Genomic DNA, 20,353 nt, shown 5'->3' on the forward strand with positions numbered 1-20,353 from the left:
ACTACACGGGCGCCAGCCGGTATGGATGTTTCATTTTTTTCTCATATTATTAATAGTACGTAAACATGATTTAGGTCTACAGAAACTTTAAAAAAATTATGCACTGATACCCAAGCAGCTAAATCGTGGCTTCAAGAACAGGCTGTGTTAGTTTGGTGAGTTGACAGCCATCTTTGTAGCGTGCCCGAAACTACAGCTAGAATTTGGTTTTGCTGTTTTCCAATAAAATTGTATCATGGTTTGAGAACCTTGAAGACAGACATATTTAAGTTTCTGCTTAAGACCATGGCGCTGACTTAAGTTACATCACAAATGGGTGGGGGAATTGCATGTCTATCATGCCGCAGTGGTTTATCACATTGTGTACTGCTGAGCACTTGATCACAGGCTAGCGCATTTCGATAAGAATCATAAGAGCGAAATATAGTAACGCACGTTGGAAATGTGCGGGTTAAAAACACACAGGTGGCCAAATTTAATCCGGAACCCTTAACTACAGCATTCCTGATAAACCACAGTTTCATTTACTTACATATAGATGTTAAGAAAGAGAAACACAGCTGAGTAGCACAAGGAAATCACTGGGACGACGAGAGGAGGCAATTTTCAGTCATAACACGGAGTCAGCATATGCAAGACAGGTGTAATTAGTAATCACTTGACAGCGGAGCAGCACCTATACAGTCGAGGTGAGACAATATTTGCGTACAGTTTCTTTTGTCTAGCTACTGACGGTGCAGCAGCGCTTACATCTTGCCGCCAGTGAGAGCCGAACCCACAACCTTCGCATTATAGAAGGTTATTGGCTAACACTCTCAGGTTTACACTTGTATAAATACCAAAGAATGTGAACACTTGGACAGCCGCCGCTGTAGCACCATTGGTAGCGCATCGCATGAGTAATGCAAAGGCTGTAGGTTTGGCTCCCACTGGCAGCAAGTTGATTTTTCGTTCACGTTCATTTCCATTGAATTCATCGTTTCCACATTTCAATTAAAACTACAGATATCGTCCCCTATGCCTTCCTTGGCTTCATATTAACTATTCAGCCTGTAACATTCTATTTCTACGCATGTGTTGGTAGATGGCAGATTCGCTTCAAAACTCGAGGGTGAGATTATTGACAAAAGGACAAGTTTCCTTGCAAGAAAAAAAAAAAAAAGGCAGAGAAGCCTGAAGGCAAACAAGTAAAAAAAATCCAGAAGTGACTGGAGGATTTTCACAAGCAACTCAACACAGAAGCACAAGTTTTCATGTAGGAGTACTGACACAAAAATTCAAAGTTGGGATTTCCCCAGCACACGTAGGTGTCGCTGTGACCAAATATTAATTGCAGAAGTTGTTAAGAACATATTTTTGTCGGGCTCTCACACTTTACCACTGTACATGTACAGCAGAGTAAAGAAGTCTCAAATGGGCAAAGACATACATGCATGGTCATATCTGCATGCTTAAGAATTCACCTTTTTGGACCAAAGCACTGTGTAGTGTTACATTGGAGGTTAGTTATTAAAATACTCTGGTACTATGCAGTAAAACCAGGATGTGATTATGGGGCACACTAGTGGGAGGCTCCGGACTAATTTTGACTCCCTGTGGTTCTTTAATGTGCACCTAAATATAGGCACACACGTACAGTAGCATTTGTACATTTTGCTCCAATTAAAATGTGGCTGCCGCAACTGGGTACCGAACCTGTGACCTCGTGCTTAGCAGCGCTACACCATAGCCACTAAACTACCGCTTGCTTGCTTTATTTGGGCTGCGGCTCTGCTGTGGATCTAATTGGAAATGCTTTGCTACACTCGATCGTAATAGCTAGCGTGCCTCTCTCCCACATTCAGGAAGGAAATTTGGATACCCTGCTGTGAGACGAGAAGTGCGATACTTTCCCCATTCCTTCATGGGCCCAGAGGGCCATCCTTGCATAAACAAACATACTACTACTCTTATTACTAATTATCCAGATTAGCAGCAGATTGAGGCCACAATACTTTGTAGTCTTCAGTCATCCTTGGCCTATTGCAGCCACAAATACTTTGTGGCTGCAATAGAAAATGTTGGCCAAGGATTATTGGCCAGTTGTAAGCTAAATATGAAGTACAACAGAGCCGCTATCATTCAAATCACACTTTGAACATGGGTTACATTCGGAGAGGGGGAGGTCAAGTTGCTATAATATGCTATTCTGCTGTGCTACAGCTATACATGGTATCCGTCTGCACGATGCCGAGGAGCCTTTCTCAAAACAAAGTACGGTGAATCATACATCATTGAAAAAAAAAATTAAGTGCTCAGGACAGAAAAATCTGAGTGTGTTCCTAGCACACAAAGCGTTGGCTAGTGCTAAGTCTTCCAGCCATCTTGACTACCCTTCCTTCTGTACATTACATGAGTTAGCTTTCCACGATTAGCCAATGACAAGGGCTTAATGCAGAATGAGAAAATGTCCAGGGGATGCACACCATGCGCTCTGTAGATTAATGTACATTACGTGGCACAGAAAACGTGACTAATACATATAAACACCAGTAACATTCAACAGCAACCATTTATGACAGCCTCACTCAGGTACAGTATAGACCACTTATAACGTAACCGCTTATAGTGCAGGACCGGATATAGTGCGGTCTTTTCAGACTCCCGTTAATTTTCCCACAGCACTCCATGTATACACGTATCGCTTATGGTGCAGTTGCGGGAAACGAAATACCGGTTACAGTGCGGCTGCCTGGGAGTAGTAAGTCAGCGGAGACGGCGAACGCTCCCCTCAAACGGGCGCCCCAAGGAGTGCTCGAGGAAGAAAGAGAGACTAAGTGGAGGATACGGGCACGTGGTGCGAGCGAACAGCCAGTGAGGCTGAAACCAGAAACTTGAGTGCGAGTCGTGAAATATCACGGCGCGCATAGAGAGCGAGCGCCACGAAACTGCCAACGCTCGCTTCACGATAACGGTAGCAAACGAAACTTCAGGGAGCGGGCGGCGCCGGCACATTACGGCGAAGGGCGCACGCGGAGACCGTGGAATGTGAGGGAGGAGGGCGGCAGGGAAGGGGATTTCGCCTCGGCAACTCCGCCGCTTCGGTGGCTCCCCTCGCCCTCCCTCGTAGCTCTCTCACTTTCGACTGTCACCGTGCACGCGCCGCCGCTCCAGCCGGCCCGGCGCCAGCTCGCCGAAGTTTCGTTTTCTGCCGTTATCGGGAAGCGGGCGTTTGCCGGCGTGGGCAGGCAGCAGGTGTTTCGTTGGCCGGCCTGGGACAGCGCCGCTGCTTCCCCCTGCGCTACTCTGCGCAAAGAAGCATAAAGAAGGGTTCACTGCCATTTTCTACGCGTGGCTACGGTAGCGTGGCTGAGACGTCGCCACGTACACGCATGTTCCGGCGCAACCACGGTGGAAGAATATTTTCTTAGGGCTGCAGAAGTAGGCGTCTCTTTCCTTCTTTACAATCACCATATATGTAGAGCAAACGCGCCTTCTTCCGACGCTCGAAAGGCCTTGGGGGAGGGGGGGGGGGGAGGGAAGGGAGGCGACGTTTAGCTGCGGCACCAAGTGCCTATTTATATCAGAGGCTCCGGCAACAGTCACCAACGCTGCACGCATTTTGAGTGAACGAGGGCAAAACGCCGACGGCGTCGACAACAGTTCTGCGTGTTGCCGGTGCTGCTGCATGTCCAAGTTTATACAGCTGATAAAGCTACTAATTTCGGTCGCGTTTTTTATCTTTTTTTTTTTCGTTCGCGCGTGACATTGAGGGGTCTCTCCTAAGCTCTTACTCTATGGTGGTGCCGCAGCAATGCCGGCTGGAGGAGACGCCGCATGATTTGGTTTGAATTAACGAGATTCGACTGTAAATTGAATGCAAACGTTCTAGCCGCATTCCTCGACTGTCGCATACGCGTGGCGGCTCGGTGCACACGTTTTGCATATGTGCGGGCCTTGAAAATTGTTGCTTTGGTTATAGTGCGGTACCGCTTATAGTGCGGATATTCGCGACTCCGGCGACTTACGTTATAAGCGGTCTACACTGTATTCAGCTTAAGTGTGCTAACACTTGCATTCAGCTTTGTTCGAACTTTCCTTTCGAACAACCTGCGTACATCACAATGATCCTGACCATCTTTGCAATATTTTACACTGTAATCAGTCAATGTCACACCAAAAGCAAGCTGGTTAGAAATTGCAGGAGTATAAATAATGGCTCCAGTGAGTGCAAAGGGTGGCTGCAACAGCAAAATTATAATAATGACTGCACTAGCAGTGAACCTCTTTCAAAAAATGGTAAGATGGTGTATTTTGTGATTTATTTCTTTTAACACTGCAGCCAATGCATTGCTGATGTTATCAGATGGGCAAGCCAAACATTTTATTTTTCTGCAGAAAACGGTGCATGTTTGGTAAATGAAATTACCTTTTGTACTTGTACAACAGCTTACCCTATGCCCGACTCTTAGTTTCACGACAAATGTTACCATCATGCTTCTAACAGTGCAATTGAAATAAATTCAATTCATTTAAACTTAACCAGAAAGCCAGCTTAAAGGTGTCAATAACGGACCACTCTTTATGCTTGCCCAAAGTCTGTCTCAGTTTCCTAATACTACGCACTGCAAGTTAACATCCTATGGTCTCATACATACAGGAGACATCATGGTGCTGAATGACACAGATGTGCATTTAAACTTCCAAAGTACGGTAGCGAAATGAGCTCCGATCTTGTAACTTTTTCTGCATCATTTTAAATGAAATGATAAAAAAAAATTAAGAAATTTCTATAGCTCTTTGCTCCTCAGGGAACCATTAAAAAAAAATTTCGCCCTAGAATCAGCTGGCCACACCATTTAAAAAAGAGACATTTCTGTGCCCTCACTTGCATGACCAGTGACAACCACACACGTGTTAAAATTAACAAAGTGATCATCCACGCAGCCAGCATTGCGAGTTTAAGTGCAAAGCAGGGATATGTGTCAGCCTGCTCTTCCCTGTACAGCCAATGACAAGAGCTAGGAAAAAAATGGTGACGAGAGTTGGGGTGAACGAAAAATGGAGGGGCTCTTCTGAGAATAGGCTGGCCTGTTGCCGTTCTCCAAACAATAATGTTCGGAGCAAAGCAAAGCAGCGAGCAGGCGAGGCTAACTAGATGTCCAGTGTCTTCCGCAGTTTCAAGGAGTATCTTAGTCTCCGACGATGACTTCTTATTCCTGAAATGACCACATGGTGCATGCACAAGCACAAGTGAAAGTTTCCACAAAAATAAATAGAAGATAAAAAAAAGAGTGCTTAGGGCCACAAGCCAAGCACCTCGTTCCCAATGTGGTCACCTGCACAAAGTCACTGGAACCCAAATCCACTACACCAAGCTTATGCAATAGTACCATGTTTCTAGTTTGCTACTTCTCTTGAACATTTTCACATTCAGCACCTTTCATGTCAACTTTACCTACAGGAAACACCACCATGCAGAATATGAGCTGTAAGTTGCACTTAGAGTGCAATAGATGAGACTTGAGGGCAGAAGAACATGGTTCAAACTCTGACGTAATGAACACAGGTACTTCTCATTTATTTAATTGTAACCTCAAAGGCCCCTAAGTTATTACATGAGAGGTCCAATTCGCATACCAACTCTTTCAATACAATTCTTGAAACTGACAGAATCGGAATAAGATCCGATATAACAAGTTATTGGACCTCTTCTATTTCTAATCTTCATTAATGACCTCCCTAACAGCATTTCGTTGCAAATCTAACTATACTCCGATTGTGTCTTCTATCAACGCCTGTTATTATAAAACATCTATATATACTGCATTGTGTGGGTATCCAGACAACGCAGTATAAAATTTGTATGTGCCCTGTACAGGCTGATGTGTTCAAACGTAGTTGACGTGCACTTTTCGCATTCATTGAAAGAAAAAAAAAAAAAAAATAGAGGACGAGGCTGCGGCGCTTGGCGTCCCTTGTTCTGGTAGTCTTAAAAAAAAAAAAAAGATAACACAAAGCCAATCAGTTTGTCAGGCAGATTTTATTAACAATATCTCTCTTTGCTAGAGGGCAAGGCTTCAATATTTATGCTGTCGGCGTGATTCACGTACTAACATCTAAAAAAAATAATCACATTCAAGAAATACTTTTGTAACTTTGGAAATGCATAGCAGACAAGTAGGGCTATGTAACGATGTGTCACAGCTATCTTTAGAACCACCAAAGCAACTTTTTTTTACCTTGACAACGAAGCTTCTTGCTAAAAATTTTCACTTCAGTTTTTTTTCTTCAGGCAACCCACTGAACCTTCAAATATTTTTTGGCAATACTATGTCGACCGGGCTACCATTATATGTTGAATTTGTTCGTTCTGGGTTTTCCTGTGTTCCCAGCAAAAAGTTCAAGCTTTGCAAGTTTATGATGTTATTTATCATGAATTGTTACTAACTAGCGCAACACAGTACCCTTGGAAATTCACTCACTTTTGCTGGTGCCAAAAGCACTTAGAAGTGTTGAAATATTTGAAACATTGGCTATTTTGGCAGTCACACCACTCCATTGTTGTCATGCACACCATTTGAATGTCTAGATTGCACAATGTGCCTTTGAAAAAAAAAAAAAAAGAATGTTGATTGGGTGCCTTCTAGCTCAGCTTGGCAAGAATAAATTTTCTCCAAAATGATAGAAAATTTCTGGGAAGAAAAATAAACGTGGAGAATGAGTTTTGCACATCAACAAACATGGGGAAATTTTTAAAACTATATCTGTGGTAATCGAAAAAATGTTTGTAGTGGAATGACCCCACAGTGATGCTATGCAAAGCGGGAAAGCAGTAGCTTCGCAAAAGTGAAAACGCTTTCAGTTACTACTGTACAAGGTACATTTGTTTTTACTCATTGCAGCAGGCACCTGGTTTATTTTTCACTGCATTCTTTAGGCTTGCAAAACAAGGGTTGTCAGGTCAAGGAGCACGCAGAGGCCTCCTCATACTTTATTATTGCGTTCGATGAGCTTTTCTGTGCAAGCAAGACGGTCTAGTGTCCGTTCAACTGGTGCTGGAGTATCCACATGGTTCGCTCAGTTTCTGTGCAGTATTGTACAGTAATGTGGAGCGTTGTCAAATATTGTACAGTAATGAATAAGGGCACTTGCACAGGCGGTGTTCGAAATGTAATTAAGAGATGAGGCAGCTAGTCAAGCTTCAGAGGAAGGCCGGTCTGAAATAGACTGCGTGCTCTTAAGTGAGTGAAAACCCCACATGATGGGAACGATAGCTCGTAATAATTTCTACATGCGCTGTCGAAGCGCTGATATATAAAAGCAACCCGTGGTGGGGAAAATTTCTCTTGATATTATTAGAGTGCTGCTATCAATAAGACACACTCATGAACATCTACCGTTGTTTGAGACATCATTAAAACAGTCTTTACGCCGAATCGGAAAACTTACAACTTCACCGCTGCCAAGGCGACCAAAGCGAAAATTTTGCGACTTTTTACTGAAGAAATACTAGGAGCATTGGAGGCTAGTTTAAATGATGCCTTCAGTCGAAGTTTTATTTTCCAGACTTCCCAATGTGGCAAAAATTGTCAAATGTGACAAGTTCAGTCATTATTTCAAATGGTGCATGACGTCAATTGCTAGTAGAATCCCAATGAAAATGCTTAATGCGTAGAAACACTGTCGATCCGAATGATCTATTTCGAAAGGTGCAGTAACAAGAGAGTAAACAATGCATGAACAAAGGAGAAAGAGGTCATCCTTGTTTCAGACTTGAATTTCTGTAACTTCATTGCATCTCCAGCTTTCCCACATGATTTATACTCCGTTTTCCCTATATATCTCCCTCAACAGCTCCACAAAATCGTCTAGCCCATTGTGCTTGAGCATATCCCATAGCAATTCCCTGTCTACATTGTCGCAAGCTCCCTCAATATCTAGAAACGCTATCCATATAGGTCTATTCTGAGCTATTGACATCTTCATACACTGTGTTAGTACAAAGATATCCTCTAAGCAACTGCCTGGTCTGAACCCATCCTGTAGTTCCCGCAGTATATCGTCTTTCTCGACATGCTTCAACAGCTCCAATTTTATGGCTTTCATTGCCATTCTAATATCACCGGCGATGTTTTGGGGAGGACATGTTTTGGTGTTGGTGACCTAGAGCGGGGGGTCCTTTCTTCCCTTTGTCGCATCTCCAAAGCCATGGGCATACACGGAAGGTAGGATGCCCTTCACGCAGTTTATATTACCCGCCGTATTCTGAATGTGCCATTCATAATACGGTGGGTAATATAAATCAGCTATGCCGACTGTCTCTAAAAGAAAGAATCAGATGACATGAAAATAACGTCCGAACATTCAACCAAATAAGCAGCTCCGTCGGCGAATATTCCAAAGATGCCGACCACAAGATTTCTTTCCAAGAAACCCAAATCCTTCCAACAGAGACAAACTGGCGAAAAAGGCTGCTACTGGAGTCATGGCACATTCAGAATATGGCGGGTAATATAAACCGTGTGAAGGGCATCCTACCTTCCGTGTATGTTCATAGCCTTGGAGACGCAACGAAGGGAAGACTGGACCCCCTACTCTAGGTCTCCAACACCGAAACCTCTCCTCCCCTCCCCACCAATGGCTGTCCCGTGAGTAAATCGCCCCCAGCATCGGTCAACCCAGCCGACCAGCAACACTGCAGCCACCCCCCCCCCCCCTCCTTCCGCCTGCTTCATCTGTCAAGAACACGTGTTCTGTCAAGTGTCTACCCACCTTCCTCCTTGCTTACGTTGGACCTTTTAAAAGCTGCACATGGCCACCTCCAAAGAATACCCCCTGAAGGAGCCGAATTGGCTACGAAACGTCAAGCTGATAAAATTCTCCTATTTGGTTGGAGTCGCTCTTTAAGTCTTATCACCACATGTCGCTACCAGCCTAAAGTAAAAGCTCACTCAGACTCACCAAAATTCTACTCAGCTGGGCTCGCTCGGACTAATGAGTTGGTTCGAGTCTAAATGAGTCTGAGTCAGTCGTCTTGCAAGTTTCCCAACCTAAAGTGCTCTACTATGTGATTGCTTGGTTTTTCTTCTTTTGGTGTTCCACATTGTACACATTCAATGTGCCTGGCATCAAACTTTAGTTGAAAGTTAGCGCTTGTGTCTTTTGTTTTGTGTTTCGCGATCCTAAAATTCTATGCTAGAAATCTAAGAGTTATGGAATGTCAACCAGCCAGAATGAATGCTTTGCTCATGTATAGAGTTTCAAACTACTGCAATGACTGCTGGTTGCTGTCAAATCCTTGATAACAAACAACACACTCTGTTCAACAACCGCTGACCATGCTAGTCTTTCTTGATCACTACCATTTAGTTGCTTGCTTTGTCTGCGAGGCACAAGTTCACCCATAGAAAGAGTTCCGGGGTTCCAGATCTGTAGCAGGGGTGGGACTGCCCAAGTCATTTTCGAGCAATTTTTGGAGCAAGTAAAATTGCATATTGAAGCAACTTGGAGCACGGTAAATTTCATTTTGGAGCAGGCCAATCTGAATTTTAGTGGAATAATGGAATATGGCAGCACACTTCGAAACCACGATAGAACAGAGAATAAACCAACACAAAGCGCATAGTAGAAGCACGACGCATGTTTTTCTGTAAAGCTATACTTTCCCGCGCCGACACTCATGATGATAGCCGAAAATGTTCTCAAATTATGCGGTCCAAGCGACACGCTAACATAATTTCTGGGTCACCGCAGACGAAGAGAGCTGCAATCAACCCTGGGTTGGTATAACGTAAAACTATTCCAATCTGAATTTATTGCGATATCAATTATATGGACACTCCAGGCGCATTTCTGCCGTCGTCTACAGGATGTTCCGTATAAAGTGCAGGGGCGACAACATTGTCGATGCGCGCGAGTGAAAGCGTGAGAGGGTGAGCCGACCATGGCAGCTCCATATCGCGTGCGCAAGGGAGGAAAGCAGGGAGGAAGCACGCCGTCTAAGGTCACGCGCAAGGCACCGTGGGGGGAGGGGGGCGTTCTCCAGCAGCGCGGTACTTATCTTGGAAGCAATCTACGATGGGGGCAGATCTAGTGTGAGTGCTCATAGCTTTGTTTGCGCTGTGTTTTCGCCGCTTAGCTCGCATTGAAGCGAGAGGCAGCACAAAGGTCAATTCGCTTGCTCACTCTAGAGTTTAGACAGCTAGTTTCCACAGTAATCGAGTGAGACATGTTCATGTTTGCTTGTGCGCGCGTGACACCTGTTAATTTAGTAAGAGAATGTTTGCAAGTTTATATGACCGATAAAACCATTATCCTTACTTTGTATAGCTTTCTACTAATTTGCTATCGCAATCGATGCTTCGTCTTTCGGGCAAAACTGCAACTTTTTATTCCAAATCTGCCATTAGCCCTTTGCAATATGTTAAAATGGCCTCGCCGATGTGGGCATAAAAACAAACGGGAATATTTTTATGGTATAGTGGCCCTGGGGACTGAGACAGCCGCTCGCTGAACCCGCGGCAGCATGCGTGTCCCTAATATCTAGTTCGTTCGCAGTGCCCCGAGCCTGCTTTTCGTTATTTTGCGCCTCAGCGAACGCCGCTCGGCCCACTCAACCGTATTCTAGTACACTCTGAATACAGCCGCCGTGGCCATTCTGACAGCAGTGACAATAGCCGAGAGTGGCCGCGCGCACGCTGGCCACTTGCCGGAAGCGCCGCAAAGTCCAGTGTGAAAATCCCGAGAAACTGTGCGGGAAGCGCCGTTGCGCGGTCTGCGGAATGTGAACGGACGCACTCTTTTTCGGACAACGAATCCGCTTGCTGCTCGCGGCCATTGCCGGAGCACACATGCTGAAGCCGTTCAGGCGCAGCGTGGCGCAATTTCGGTCAATTTGCTGTGTTTGGCGCAGGAATCTGCATTTGGATCAAAATGGAGCAATTGGCGCAGGAGTCCCACCCCTGCTGTAGTCTTGTGTGCACACCCAGATGTCGCCAACATAAGTGTGACAATGCTTGAAAAGGTTTGCTTCAAATTCAATGCAGAAAGATGGGAAGCAGCAGTATGCAAGAAAGCCAAATTAGTAAGCACAGGGCTTCCCTATTGAATAAAGTAAAACCTTAAAACTATGTCCTGAAAATATAACAGGTGGGCCCATGTTTAGGCAAATCCACATTATTACCAGCAGTGTGCCTTATCACAGGTAGCTATCACAAAGTCAGATAAAGAACAAACACGTAGAGAACATTATAATAATACAAGCTAAAGATGTAAAGTAGGTAAAGGACTACAGTTTCTGCTTAATGAAGAATTTTATATGGCAAACAAGGCACACACTGATGCTGCTTCCAGTGCTGCTCGCTCAGGGGCTGAGCTGCGGTGGGGTGCCCTCTTCTTCCTGGTCGACTTCAATTACAATTGGGCCGTATGGCCGATACTGTTTGAGGTGGACCATCTGGCGCTTGTGAAGACCTGCACGAGAAGCAGCCATGAATTCAGACCACTTAGTTTTAACCACACCGCTACTTGATTTGTAACGTGCCAATTAAACGATGTGTGCTCCATGCATTGATAGAAGCAACAAAAGAAGCCAGCACTTTGGCAGCATTCACATCTGCGAGTGACAGAGGTCATGCATCCGACTGGCGACCAAGGAGTGCATCACGGAGACCGACGTTCACACCAGCAAGTGCGATTTGTCGTCGCCACATGAAATGTCTCCCAGTTGATGCTTCCACTTCCACCGCCTCATGAAATACCATATTTTCTCGCATAATGAACGCACCCTGAACTTGCTGCCGTGAAGTAGGAGACACGGTACAATTCGGCGCCTGATGTGGCGTACGGCGAGTACAATTGTATCGGACGCCTGATTCGTACCGTGTCTCCTACTTTTATTGCGACAGCAATTATATGGACACTCCAGATGCATTTGTGCCGTCGGCGCTGACGATCGCACCTCTATCTCCCGCACCTTTATCTCGAGAAGGAAAGCGGGGAGGAAGCGCGCTGTATTCGGTCGCGCGCATTGCGCGGCCACGCACATCCTATCTTGAAAGCGATCTGCGTTGAGGGCTGAGTCTAGGTGCGACGGCGGCTCATACCTTTGAGTGTGCTCCGTTTGTGTTGATGCGATATACAGCACGAAGGTCACTTTGCTCGCTGTTTTCCTTACGCAAATGTTTTGACAGCGAGTGTCCGTGGTCATCGAGTGTGATGTGTTCATGTTTGCCTGTGTGCGCCGCCACCATGATTGGTAATTTACATAGCGAATGTTTGCAAGTTTATATGACCGATAAAACTACTACCCTTACTTCGTATAGCTGCCCACTAATTTGCTATGGCAATCAATGGTTTTCCTTTCAGGTGAAACTGCTACTTTTTAGAGGTGGCTGTGAAAAAAAAAAAAAAAAATCACTCAAAATTTTACCCCGCATAATGAACACCCCCAACTTTGCGCATATTTTTCAAAAAAAAAAAAAAAAAGTGCTTTCGATCATTATGCGAGTAAATACAGTAAGCATCAGCACATTGTGGTGGCCTGCTCCTGTGCTGCCGATTAGCTCACCAGATTTGCGACTCCAGTGGTGATGCTGAAAAATCAGTCGTGGAGCAACCCCACAGAATTGATCGCTTTTCAACTCAGCTTAGTCACATGACCCTCTGCGACTCTTTGGCATAACAGCAAACCTGTGAACCTTAAAATTCCAAAAAACTGCTGCGGATCAAAATGAAAAAGAAAAAAGTGTGTGTGTAGGGGGGTTATGGCAAGAATTTTATTTAAAGCTTGCCTTAAGCACACGCCTTCTGTTGTGCCCACGAGTTAGCTTTAGACGCCATGCGCCAACAGCAGCAGCAAACACCACACAGCACAGAGTTGTCGAGCAACACGTTCCTTTTAGATCACAGTTCTTCAGTGAATTTGCTGCTGCTGATTTCACCTGGTCCGGGGAACTTCCAAGGTATATGTGCGCATGGTAGCGAAACTCCTATTCAAGGCCATACGTCCTGCAATAGTGGCTTGTGGAGGCACGGCAGCACCATCTACATTTCGTGGGGCCAATTTCTCGGAGGAAAGAAATCAATGTGTGCCGTTCGAGGCTTGTTGCGCTAAGTTTACTGCACTAGCTCACATCACATCGCTACATACGCAGAGCACACAACAGTACAGATGAAGCAGAAGCGAGGAATCAGCCACAATATCGGGTCAAAATCCAACACGTTTGACTCATCTGTATTTATAGCCCTCATTTTATAACTGCAGGCATTACACCGGTGAGCCTTGAGGGTTTAGCATGAATTGAGAGCAATGGCTTCACCCAGATTTTGAAGTACCGCATGCAGGTGCCCTAGTACCAACACACATCTTTCACTTCAGTGTCCAGAGAAAATCAGCACTACATTAAAATAATTCACAAGAACCACACTTTCATCTTCACTAACACAGTATAAGACATTGCTAAAAGATGATGTTACTAATGAAATCTTACAAGGTTAATACTGTGTATAATGCCATTACTGATATTGCCAAACTTCAGAAAGCCCTTCTGCTGTTTTTTTTTTTTTTTTTTGCCGTGTTGGTCCTGTGGGCATTTCATGCTACATAGAAGATAGTTTTCCGTTGCCGTTCTCTCCCATTTCAGTATTTGTGAGCATGTCATAAACTTGCTTCTGGAGAGGCAGGGAGTGCGCTGAAAATGCAAAGCAAGTATACCACGGAGTGCCTGCAGGGGCTATGCTAGTGTGGGTGCCCGAGTTATTGCAGGAGTGGCAGCCGAAGGGTTAAAGAAGTACTAACAAAAGAATTTTGTCACATCTTTATTGCTTTGTTGTATAGCCATCGAGCCAGTAATTACACTATGGGGCTTCAATTACCCTCGAGTGCAACAAATGTGTTAAGTTTTACTGTGACCAGTTCTAAACGCGCCAAGAGCAGGGCGGCTTTGGACGTGAAGGAGACTCATCGTGTCACCAAAACCAGTTGTGGCAGTCTCGTGGTACCCGATACTAGTATCAGCGATGCAGACTACGGCTGTGGAAAGCAGGGTCCATTCAGCACTTGACGGTACAGGAGGGGACCGTGTCCCCCTATGTTTCCAAGAGAAGCACACGATTAGAAAGATCGATTAGGCAGCTTTCGGCAACACAGTCAGTGCATGGCCTTTAACTACCACTGGGCTTGACTGATGGGCTCACAAAGGGGTTCCGAGACACTTTTCTAACTAATTTTAGAATGACACCACTATTAAATTTTACATCACCTCACAATTCTCCTGCCGCAATAAGTTTTCAAATCCTTCAAGCACACAAGCAAAGTTATCGGACAGATCAGTGGCTTTGTGTCTCTTAATTTGCACTAGCACACTGGAAGCTAAACAGGAGAGATGGCAAGGAGTCACAAGGGAGCAATGCACTGCTGGCCCCACCCAAATGTTGAACCAAGACAGCTCCTGGCAGCACCTCGTGGCTCTCGTGGTATCTACACTACGCTTTTCATCTCAGAGGCTACGAGCAGCAGACGCAGCAACGTGCAACTGTCGTGTTTAGACCGGCAGTGTAAAGATGAAATGCTTTTTGTCTTTTTGAGACCGCAGACTTTTCATTTGTTTAACTCAAACGTGCAATAATTGTATTACTGAGAATGTTCTCGCAATCACGAAATCAGCCAATAGCTGTGGGTCCAGCTGCTTGTGCTGTTGCTGCATGACATTACAGAAGCGGGAGCAAGCGATTTTTCACTGCTTTTTACATGAGATTGCAAATTTCCCGCTGCATGCAGTGCAATCATATTTGGCTCTTATGTTGCCAGGAGCCTCAATAACAGATCCACAATGTTTTCTTGCAATGTTCAAAGAGTGTTTCAGGGTCCATTTAAGCTACTTGTGATACCACGTGAGCGCCACTTCAGTTTACATGGCCGGCACTTCAGGTTTCAGTGACATAATGAGACCACTTATTCATGTCGGAAGCCGGGCTGCCTTTAATGCATGTTTTGAACTGGTTGTATAAAATGTGCTGTAATTATTTGTGATGCTCTCGAGGAATGCAGGCTTCAGACAGTAATTGCATAGTTGACAGCTAGCTAAAAAAAACAGGACACGAACTTTTCCTGTCAGTAAGAAAAAATCTCCAGTAACCCTGGTGGAACCACTTGGCTGAGGCTGCACTTGGGAAGCATACAGCTTGCATACATGCAGCAGAAGTGACAAGCACTGCCTGCAGTGTTATTAACTGGCATTTAGAACACTGCAAATAAAGCCTAGTTAGCAAGCCCTCTGCGAGGTGGCCTTTACCAAATTTGCCTCGACTCCTGGTGCAGGTTTCTTTTTATTACGCACTTGCTTCAAGCAAAACTTTCCCAAACAGAGATTCTAAAAAGCAGTGCTTATTATATGGGACCACAGAGTAATGGATGCAAGCACAGTCCCGTCTTTCTGCAGTCTTTTACAGCCAGTACTGTCTTTTAAGAATGTCGACACTCAACCAAATAACCGAACTTACCTCTACTATTGAAAAGACAGCACACTTTGGCAGGCTGCAATGACACATTACCCCTCCTGTCTCCTCACTGCATCCATTAAATTCAGGGGGCACATACAATGTTTAAAACGTTAAGTACATGGACATTCAAGAAACATACATGATCATCTGAATATTTACTTGAATAACACTATTCCTATGTTTCTACTTCACATCTAGAAAAGGACGGCATGTCATTGCAAGAAATTTCACATGTGTGTGTGTCTATGATGCTCTATCGCCTTAGCTACAGCAGTGGCTGTCCTCCCCTCACATGTTAGTGGCTACCTGTGTACACTTACAAAGCCACATTCCACTAAAAAAAGAATGTGCATGCTTTCACAGCCTATGCAATGGTGTGAGCCCACGCACCACTGCTGTTGAAAAGTTCAGATACGACAATTCGAGAAGATTATTTTTTCAGTCACATGGCTTTGTTAAGGCAACGCACAGCACACTTTGTTTTGACATTACAGTGACAAATGACACCCCTGTGCCAGAATTAAATATTTCAGAAAACAGATCTGGCAAAAAAAAAAAAAAAAAAAGGAATTGCAATAACAATGCCTTTCAGTAGGTGCGCTTCTAATCTTGTACAATATGAAACAAACATACTCTATTAAATTTATGCAGCAGTTATATATATGCATATATCTTGATGGCATAGTCCACATGTGGGAACATTAAGATTTTATTGTACAATATACTGCAAAACGAATGTACAGTCTGTTTCACACTTAGGGGAAATCTCGGAGCGCATTGCATGATAACGACATTAGGTATTTACACCTTTAAAGGAACCCTGAACCAGCCCACGAGCTTCGTGAAAAAAACATAGTCTGCAGATAGCATACGCTTTCGTGAACATCTCAGCCAAGTTCTGCAGTCATGCACGGTGCATGGAGCTCGCAAGCGGAGCGCACACTTTTTCTTTTTTTTCAACGCTCTCTTTGCAACAGAAGCCTGCTCCGTACTCTCTTCTGGACGCTTTATTTCATAATAAAGTGGATTCACATACGCAGCTGCTATTGGCCAATAGCTGACATCAATCAAGAAAGGTGTTTGGATCAGTTCGCTTCTTCCTACTGTTACGCTGTATATTGTTACGACTGGTCTGTGCGTAAAAAAATTTATGTCGCATCGCCAAAGCAACAGCGAAAGCACGACGTTCTGAATACGCTGAGTCAGCCGCAACTTTTAAGGAAACCAGCCTAGAAGAACAGCAATGGCAAAAAGACGTTAGCGTTTGTGTGCGCATTCTTGCCTCCTTCCCCCACGGCGTGCACAGCGCCCTGATACCTGCCTAGGCTCCGCAGTGCCGTCTCCGTTCAGCGTCGGGGACGGTTAAGCTTCGCGCGCACTTTCATACCTTCTCCTCCTCCGCAAGGAAGACACCGGCGGTGTCTCTGTGTGTGTGCGTCGGTGCCTTTCCCTGTGCTGTGCCAGTGGCGGTTAGAAAAACTGTTAAACTTTCTTTGTGCACCGAGCAGCGGCTGCAAGCGTGGAGAGCGTTCGCTTTCTCCTTCCCCCTGAGCAATGGCATTCTGGACACTATTGACCCTTTTCGCGGAGCAGTTTGTTCTTAAGAAACGAGATGGCACTTGCGGCGGGGCGCCATATGTTTCCTCAGCGACCGCGCACGAATGCGAAACCATTACTGCTTCTACCAATTGTTTCTGTGCGATCAGCTGTCGGAAATCCAACTGAGTTTTCGCTAACGCACTGTGCTCCATTCATGCTGGCTTGAATCATGTGGATTGAAGACGTGTGCAGCAGTTGGCTGCAAAAATATTGACTGGCATATTAAGCGTTATAATTAATATGGTGGTGCCAAGTTCGCGGATCGCTGCTGCAAGTGTCCGTACATGTTTCTGGCACTTCGAGATGTACGGCTTTCCTCAAGGATACACAAATTTGCTCATCCACCAGCGTTGTATAGCTAACCTTCAAAGAAAGGGCTTCAGCCCCGGCACGTCAGCAAGAGTGAGCACCACTCATCAAAACAATGATAACGGGAGTAGCGCCGCTTCCTGTCAGAGCAGGTTTTGCGCACAGTATCTTCACACATCACACCTACCCCAACCAGTACGGAAACTTACACCCGCTCTTTCGCCAACATGTCAAGAATAAGTGAATGGGGGCACACTTGAATATATGCGCACTATATAAGTACAATAAGTGACGATACTACACCGATAGCGCACGAATGGTCGAATCTAAATGTTTCGTGACGGTCCACAAGAGTAAGCGAGTTACTAGCGATAATATGCATTTGCTACAAGGTATTACAATGTGCAGAATAGCTACGTTTAAGGCTTGTGTACAGCAAGAACAAATCGAACGAAACTGAGCGCACCCACAAGCGATTAGGCAGAAAATGCTCAGATAGTGACCGCACCAAGGAACCTTACTGAGTCAGAAACGTGACAAGCCGCTGCTCCAAATATTTGCCAAATAAAGAACGAAGACCAAAACACCATAATCCTTATTCATGAGCAGAAAGTTTGAATAGGTTGCAATACATATTTAGCCCCGCTTTTATAGCAAGCACCATATACAGTATAGACCACTTATAACGTAACCGCTTATAGTGCAGGACCGGATATAGTAAGGTGTTTTCAGACTCCCATTAATTTTCCCATAGCACTCCATGTATACGCATACCGCTTACAGTGCAGCCGCGTGCGACGAAATACCGGTTATAATGCGGCTTCTGCGGGAAAATCTCGCCGATAAGGGTGGCAGCTAGCACGCTTCTCAACAAGATGCATGCTGCCGGCCGGCGTATGCATTATTCAATGCAATCAAACTCTCGTTAATTTGGACTTATTTGGCTGCACATCGGTTAACCCTGACTACTTTCGGAACTCGGTGAGCGAGGAGCGCCGCAAATAAGGAAGAACGGCGCTAGCGTCCAACCGAAACGAAGCGGCGGAGTCCGCATCGCCACAGCCATCAGTTGAAATCGTACGTGAATGACAGCAACGCCAGAACGCTTCCGAGCCTATTTCTGTCTTTAAAGCCGGAATTCTTGCGTTTACCGCCGCGTATAACACCGCGTTGGCCGCGGGCTTTCGTAATTGCGTAGTCATCATCCACAATCGCGTCGATAGCGGCCGCGGTTTTCTCCGCAGCGGTTGCGGCGAACAGTAGTTTCGTTTTTACTCGGTACGCGCGTTGGCCACGTGCCTAGAAAACTGCGTAGTCGCCATCGATGATCGCATAGATAGCGACCGCGGTTTCGACTGCAGGTGTTGCAGATTGAGAATGGTAGTTAATTCGTCCAGACTCGGTGCGTGCGTCGGGCGCGTGCCTTCAGCACCGCAATGTCGCCGTTCGTAATCGTGCCGATAGCGGTCACATTTTTTTCCTCAGCGGTTGCGGCAAACAGTTGTTTTGTTTTGACTCGGTGCAAAGCTGTCGAGCTTGAAGAGCACCGGCTACATCGCGATTATGTTTTCGCCAGTGAGCTGGCGAAAACGTAATCGCGATGTGCGTGCGATATTACAAAGCGTGTATACATGTTTTGCATACGTGCAGTGCTTGAAAATCGTTCTTTTGGTTATAGTGCGGTACCGCTTATAGTGCAGATATTCGCGACTCCGACGACTTACGTTATAAGCGGTCTACACTGTACGCTGCTCGCGCCGTTTGGACATAGCGTAATCAGGTGCGTCCACCCAGTCACCGTCTATTATATCTCCCGAAACAGAGGTTTGCTAAGCAGCACCGGCGTCATACATATCCATTGTAAACACGGAGGCAGTTGAGGCAAGCAATGGACGTGTCACCACGTGATCAAACATGGCAGCGCCCACTGGGATCGCCCCGAAAAGGGTCAAAGCCCGCCCCCGCCAATGAACTTCGGCCTTCAGCTTTTGAGCAAGCTTGACTGTGTGTCGCTTTCCGAGAGGAGGCTCGTTGAACTGACCGCTCCGCAATGATGTATTAAACTGTTTTGTTAATTGTTATGTGGGTCTCCTTTCGTTTCTGCCTGGGCCCTTGCATGCTGGTCGAGCTCCAGACCGCCAGGCCCACGCTACCCCCACGGTCCATGGTTATCGATCCTTAACAATTTTTATTGACGCAGTTTAATAAACAGGCTGAACTATGTGAACATCTGCTTTTGAATTTCAATAATTACGTACTTCCGGAAGAAGCAGACTATCGTCTGCTCACGCTTGGCCACGGCCGCCCGCATAGGAATTAAACTTTGGCCACCCGGCTTCTCAGTGTCGTAGCTGTTGGGTCTTCCTAATTTCGACTAGTTTGGAAGAATCAACTAGCCTCGAACCACGCAAAACACCGTACGCACGCTTGCCAGTGCACACTCACTCCTGGCCGCTGCTGGTTAGATGCCTTGGCATACTTCACTTTGTAATGAGTCATTAATAGAGCTTTAAAATGCGCAAGTAGGATATGGCTAATATGCGACAGTCAGGCTGGTGCAGGACAAAGCCAGTCCGCACCATGTAGCACAGCGAGACAGGAGCATATGTGCGCGAGTGTACACTCAAGCCAAGTAATCCACAAAGCAAACGCTGCAGTTGCATGTAGCTGCAGTCTGCTACGTAGCATAAATATCGCGGCCGCTGCGGGGTGCCGCGAGTCCACTGGCTTAGGGTGCCTCGATGTCCTCCTCACCAGTGGGCAAGGGGACATTGGGACACCCTAACTGGCTAAGCGCACTGCAGCTCGCTCAGGAGAACTGCGCTTGGCGTGCTCTAGGCGTCAAAATCGGAAAAAGTGGCGTCTACGTGAACATCCAAAATCAAATATGAACTGCGTGCCACGGTGACGTTCAGTAGAAGGAGCATTATGGCCACACCCCGCTGTGCCGTAGCCTTCGCAG

At 45.7% G+C, this 20,353-nt stretch overlaps 1 protein-coding gene across 3 annotated transcripts in view; it reads right to left on the bottom strand.

Moving 5' to 3' along the window:
* Positions 1 to 11,282: 11,282 nt before the first annotated feature.
* Positions 11,283 to 20,353, bottom strand: part of LOC119455800 (meiotic recombination protein REC8 homolog) — a 92,593-nt gene continuing 83,522 nt past the window's right edge. For all 3 annotated transcript variants that reach the window (XM_049669328.1, XM_037717270.2, XM_037717269.2), the window contains exon 20: positions 11,283 to 11,454. In XM_049669328.1, coding sequence (XP_049525285.1) covers positions 11,345 to 11,454 — 110 coding nt within the window. In that variant the 3' untranslated portion in view covers positions 11,283 to 11,344. The remainder of the gene's footprint in view (positions 11,455 to 20,353) is intronic.

The sequence above is a fragment of the Dermacentor silvarum genome, chromosome 6, assembly GCF_013339745.2.
Source record: "Dermacentor silvarum isolate Dsil-2018 chromosome 6, BIME_Dsil_1.4, whole genome shotgun sequence".
Taxonomy (NCBI): Eukaryota; Metazoa; Arthropoda; class Arachnida; order Ixodida; family Ixodidae; genus Dermacentor; species Dermacentor silvarum.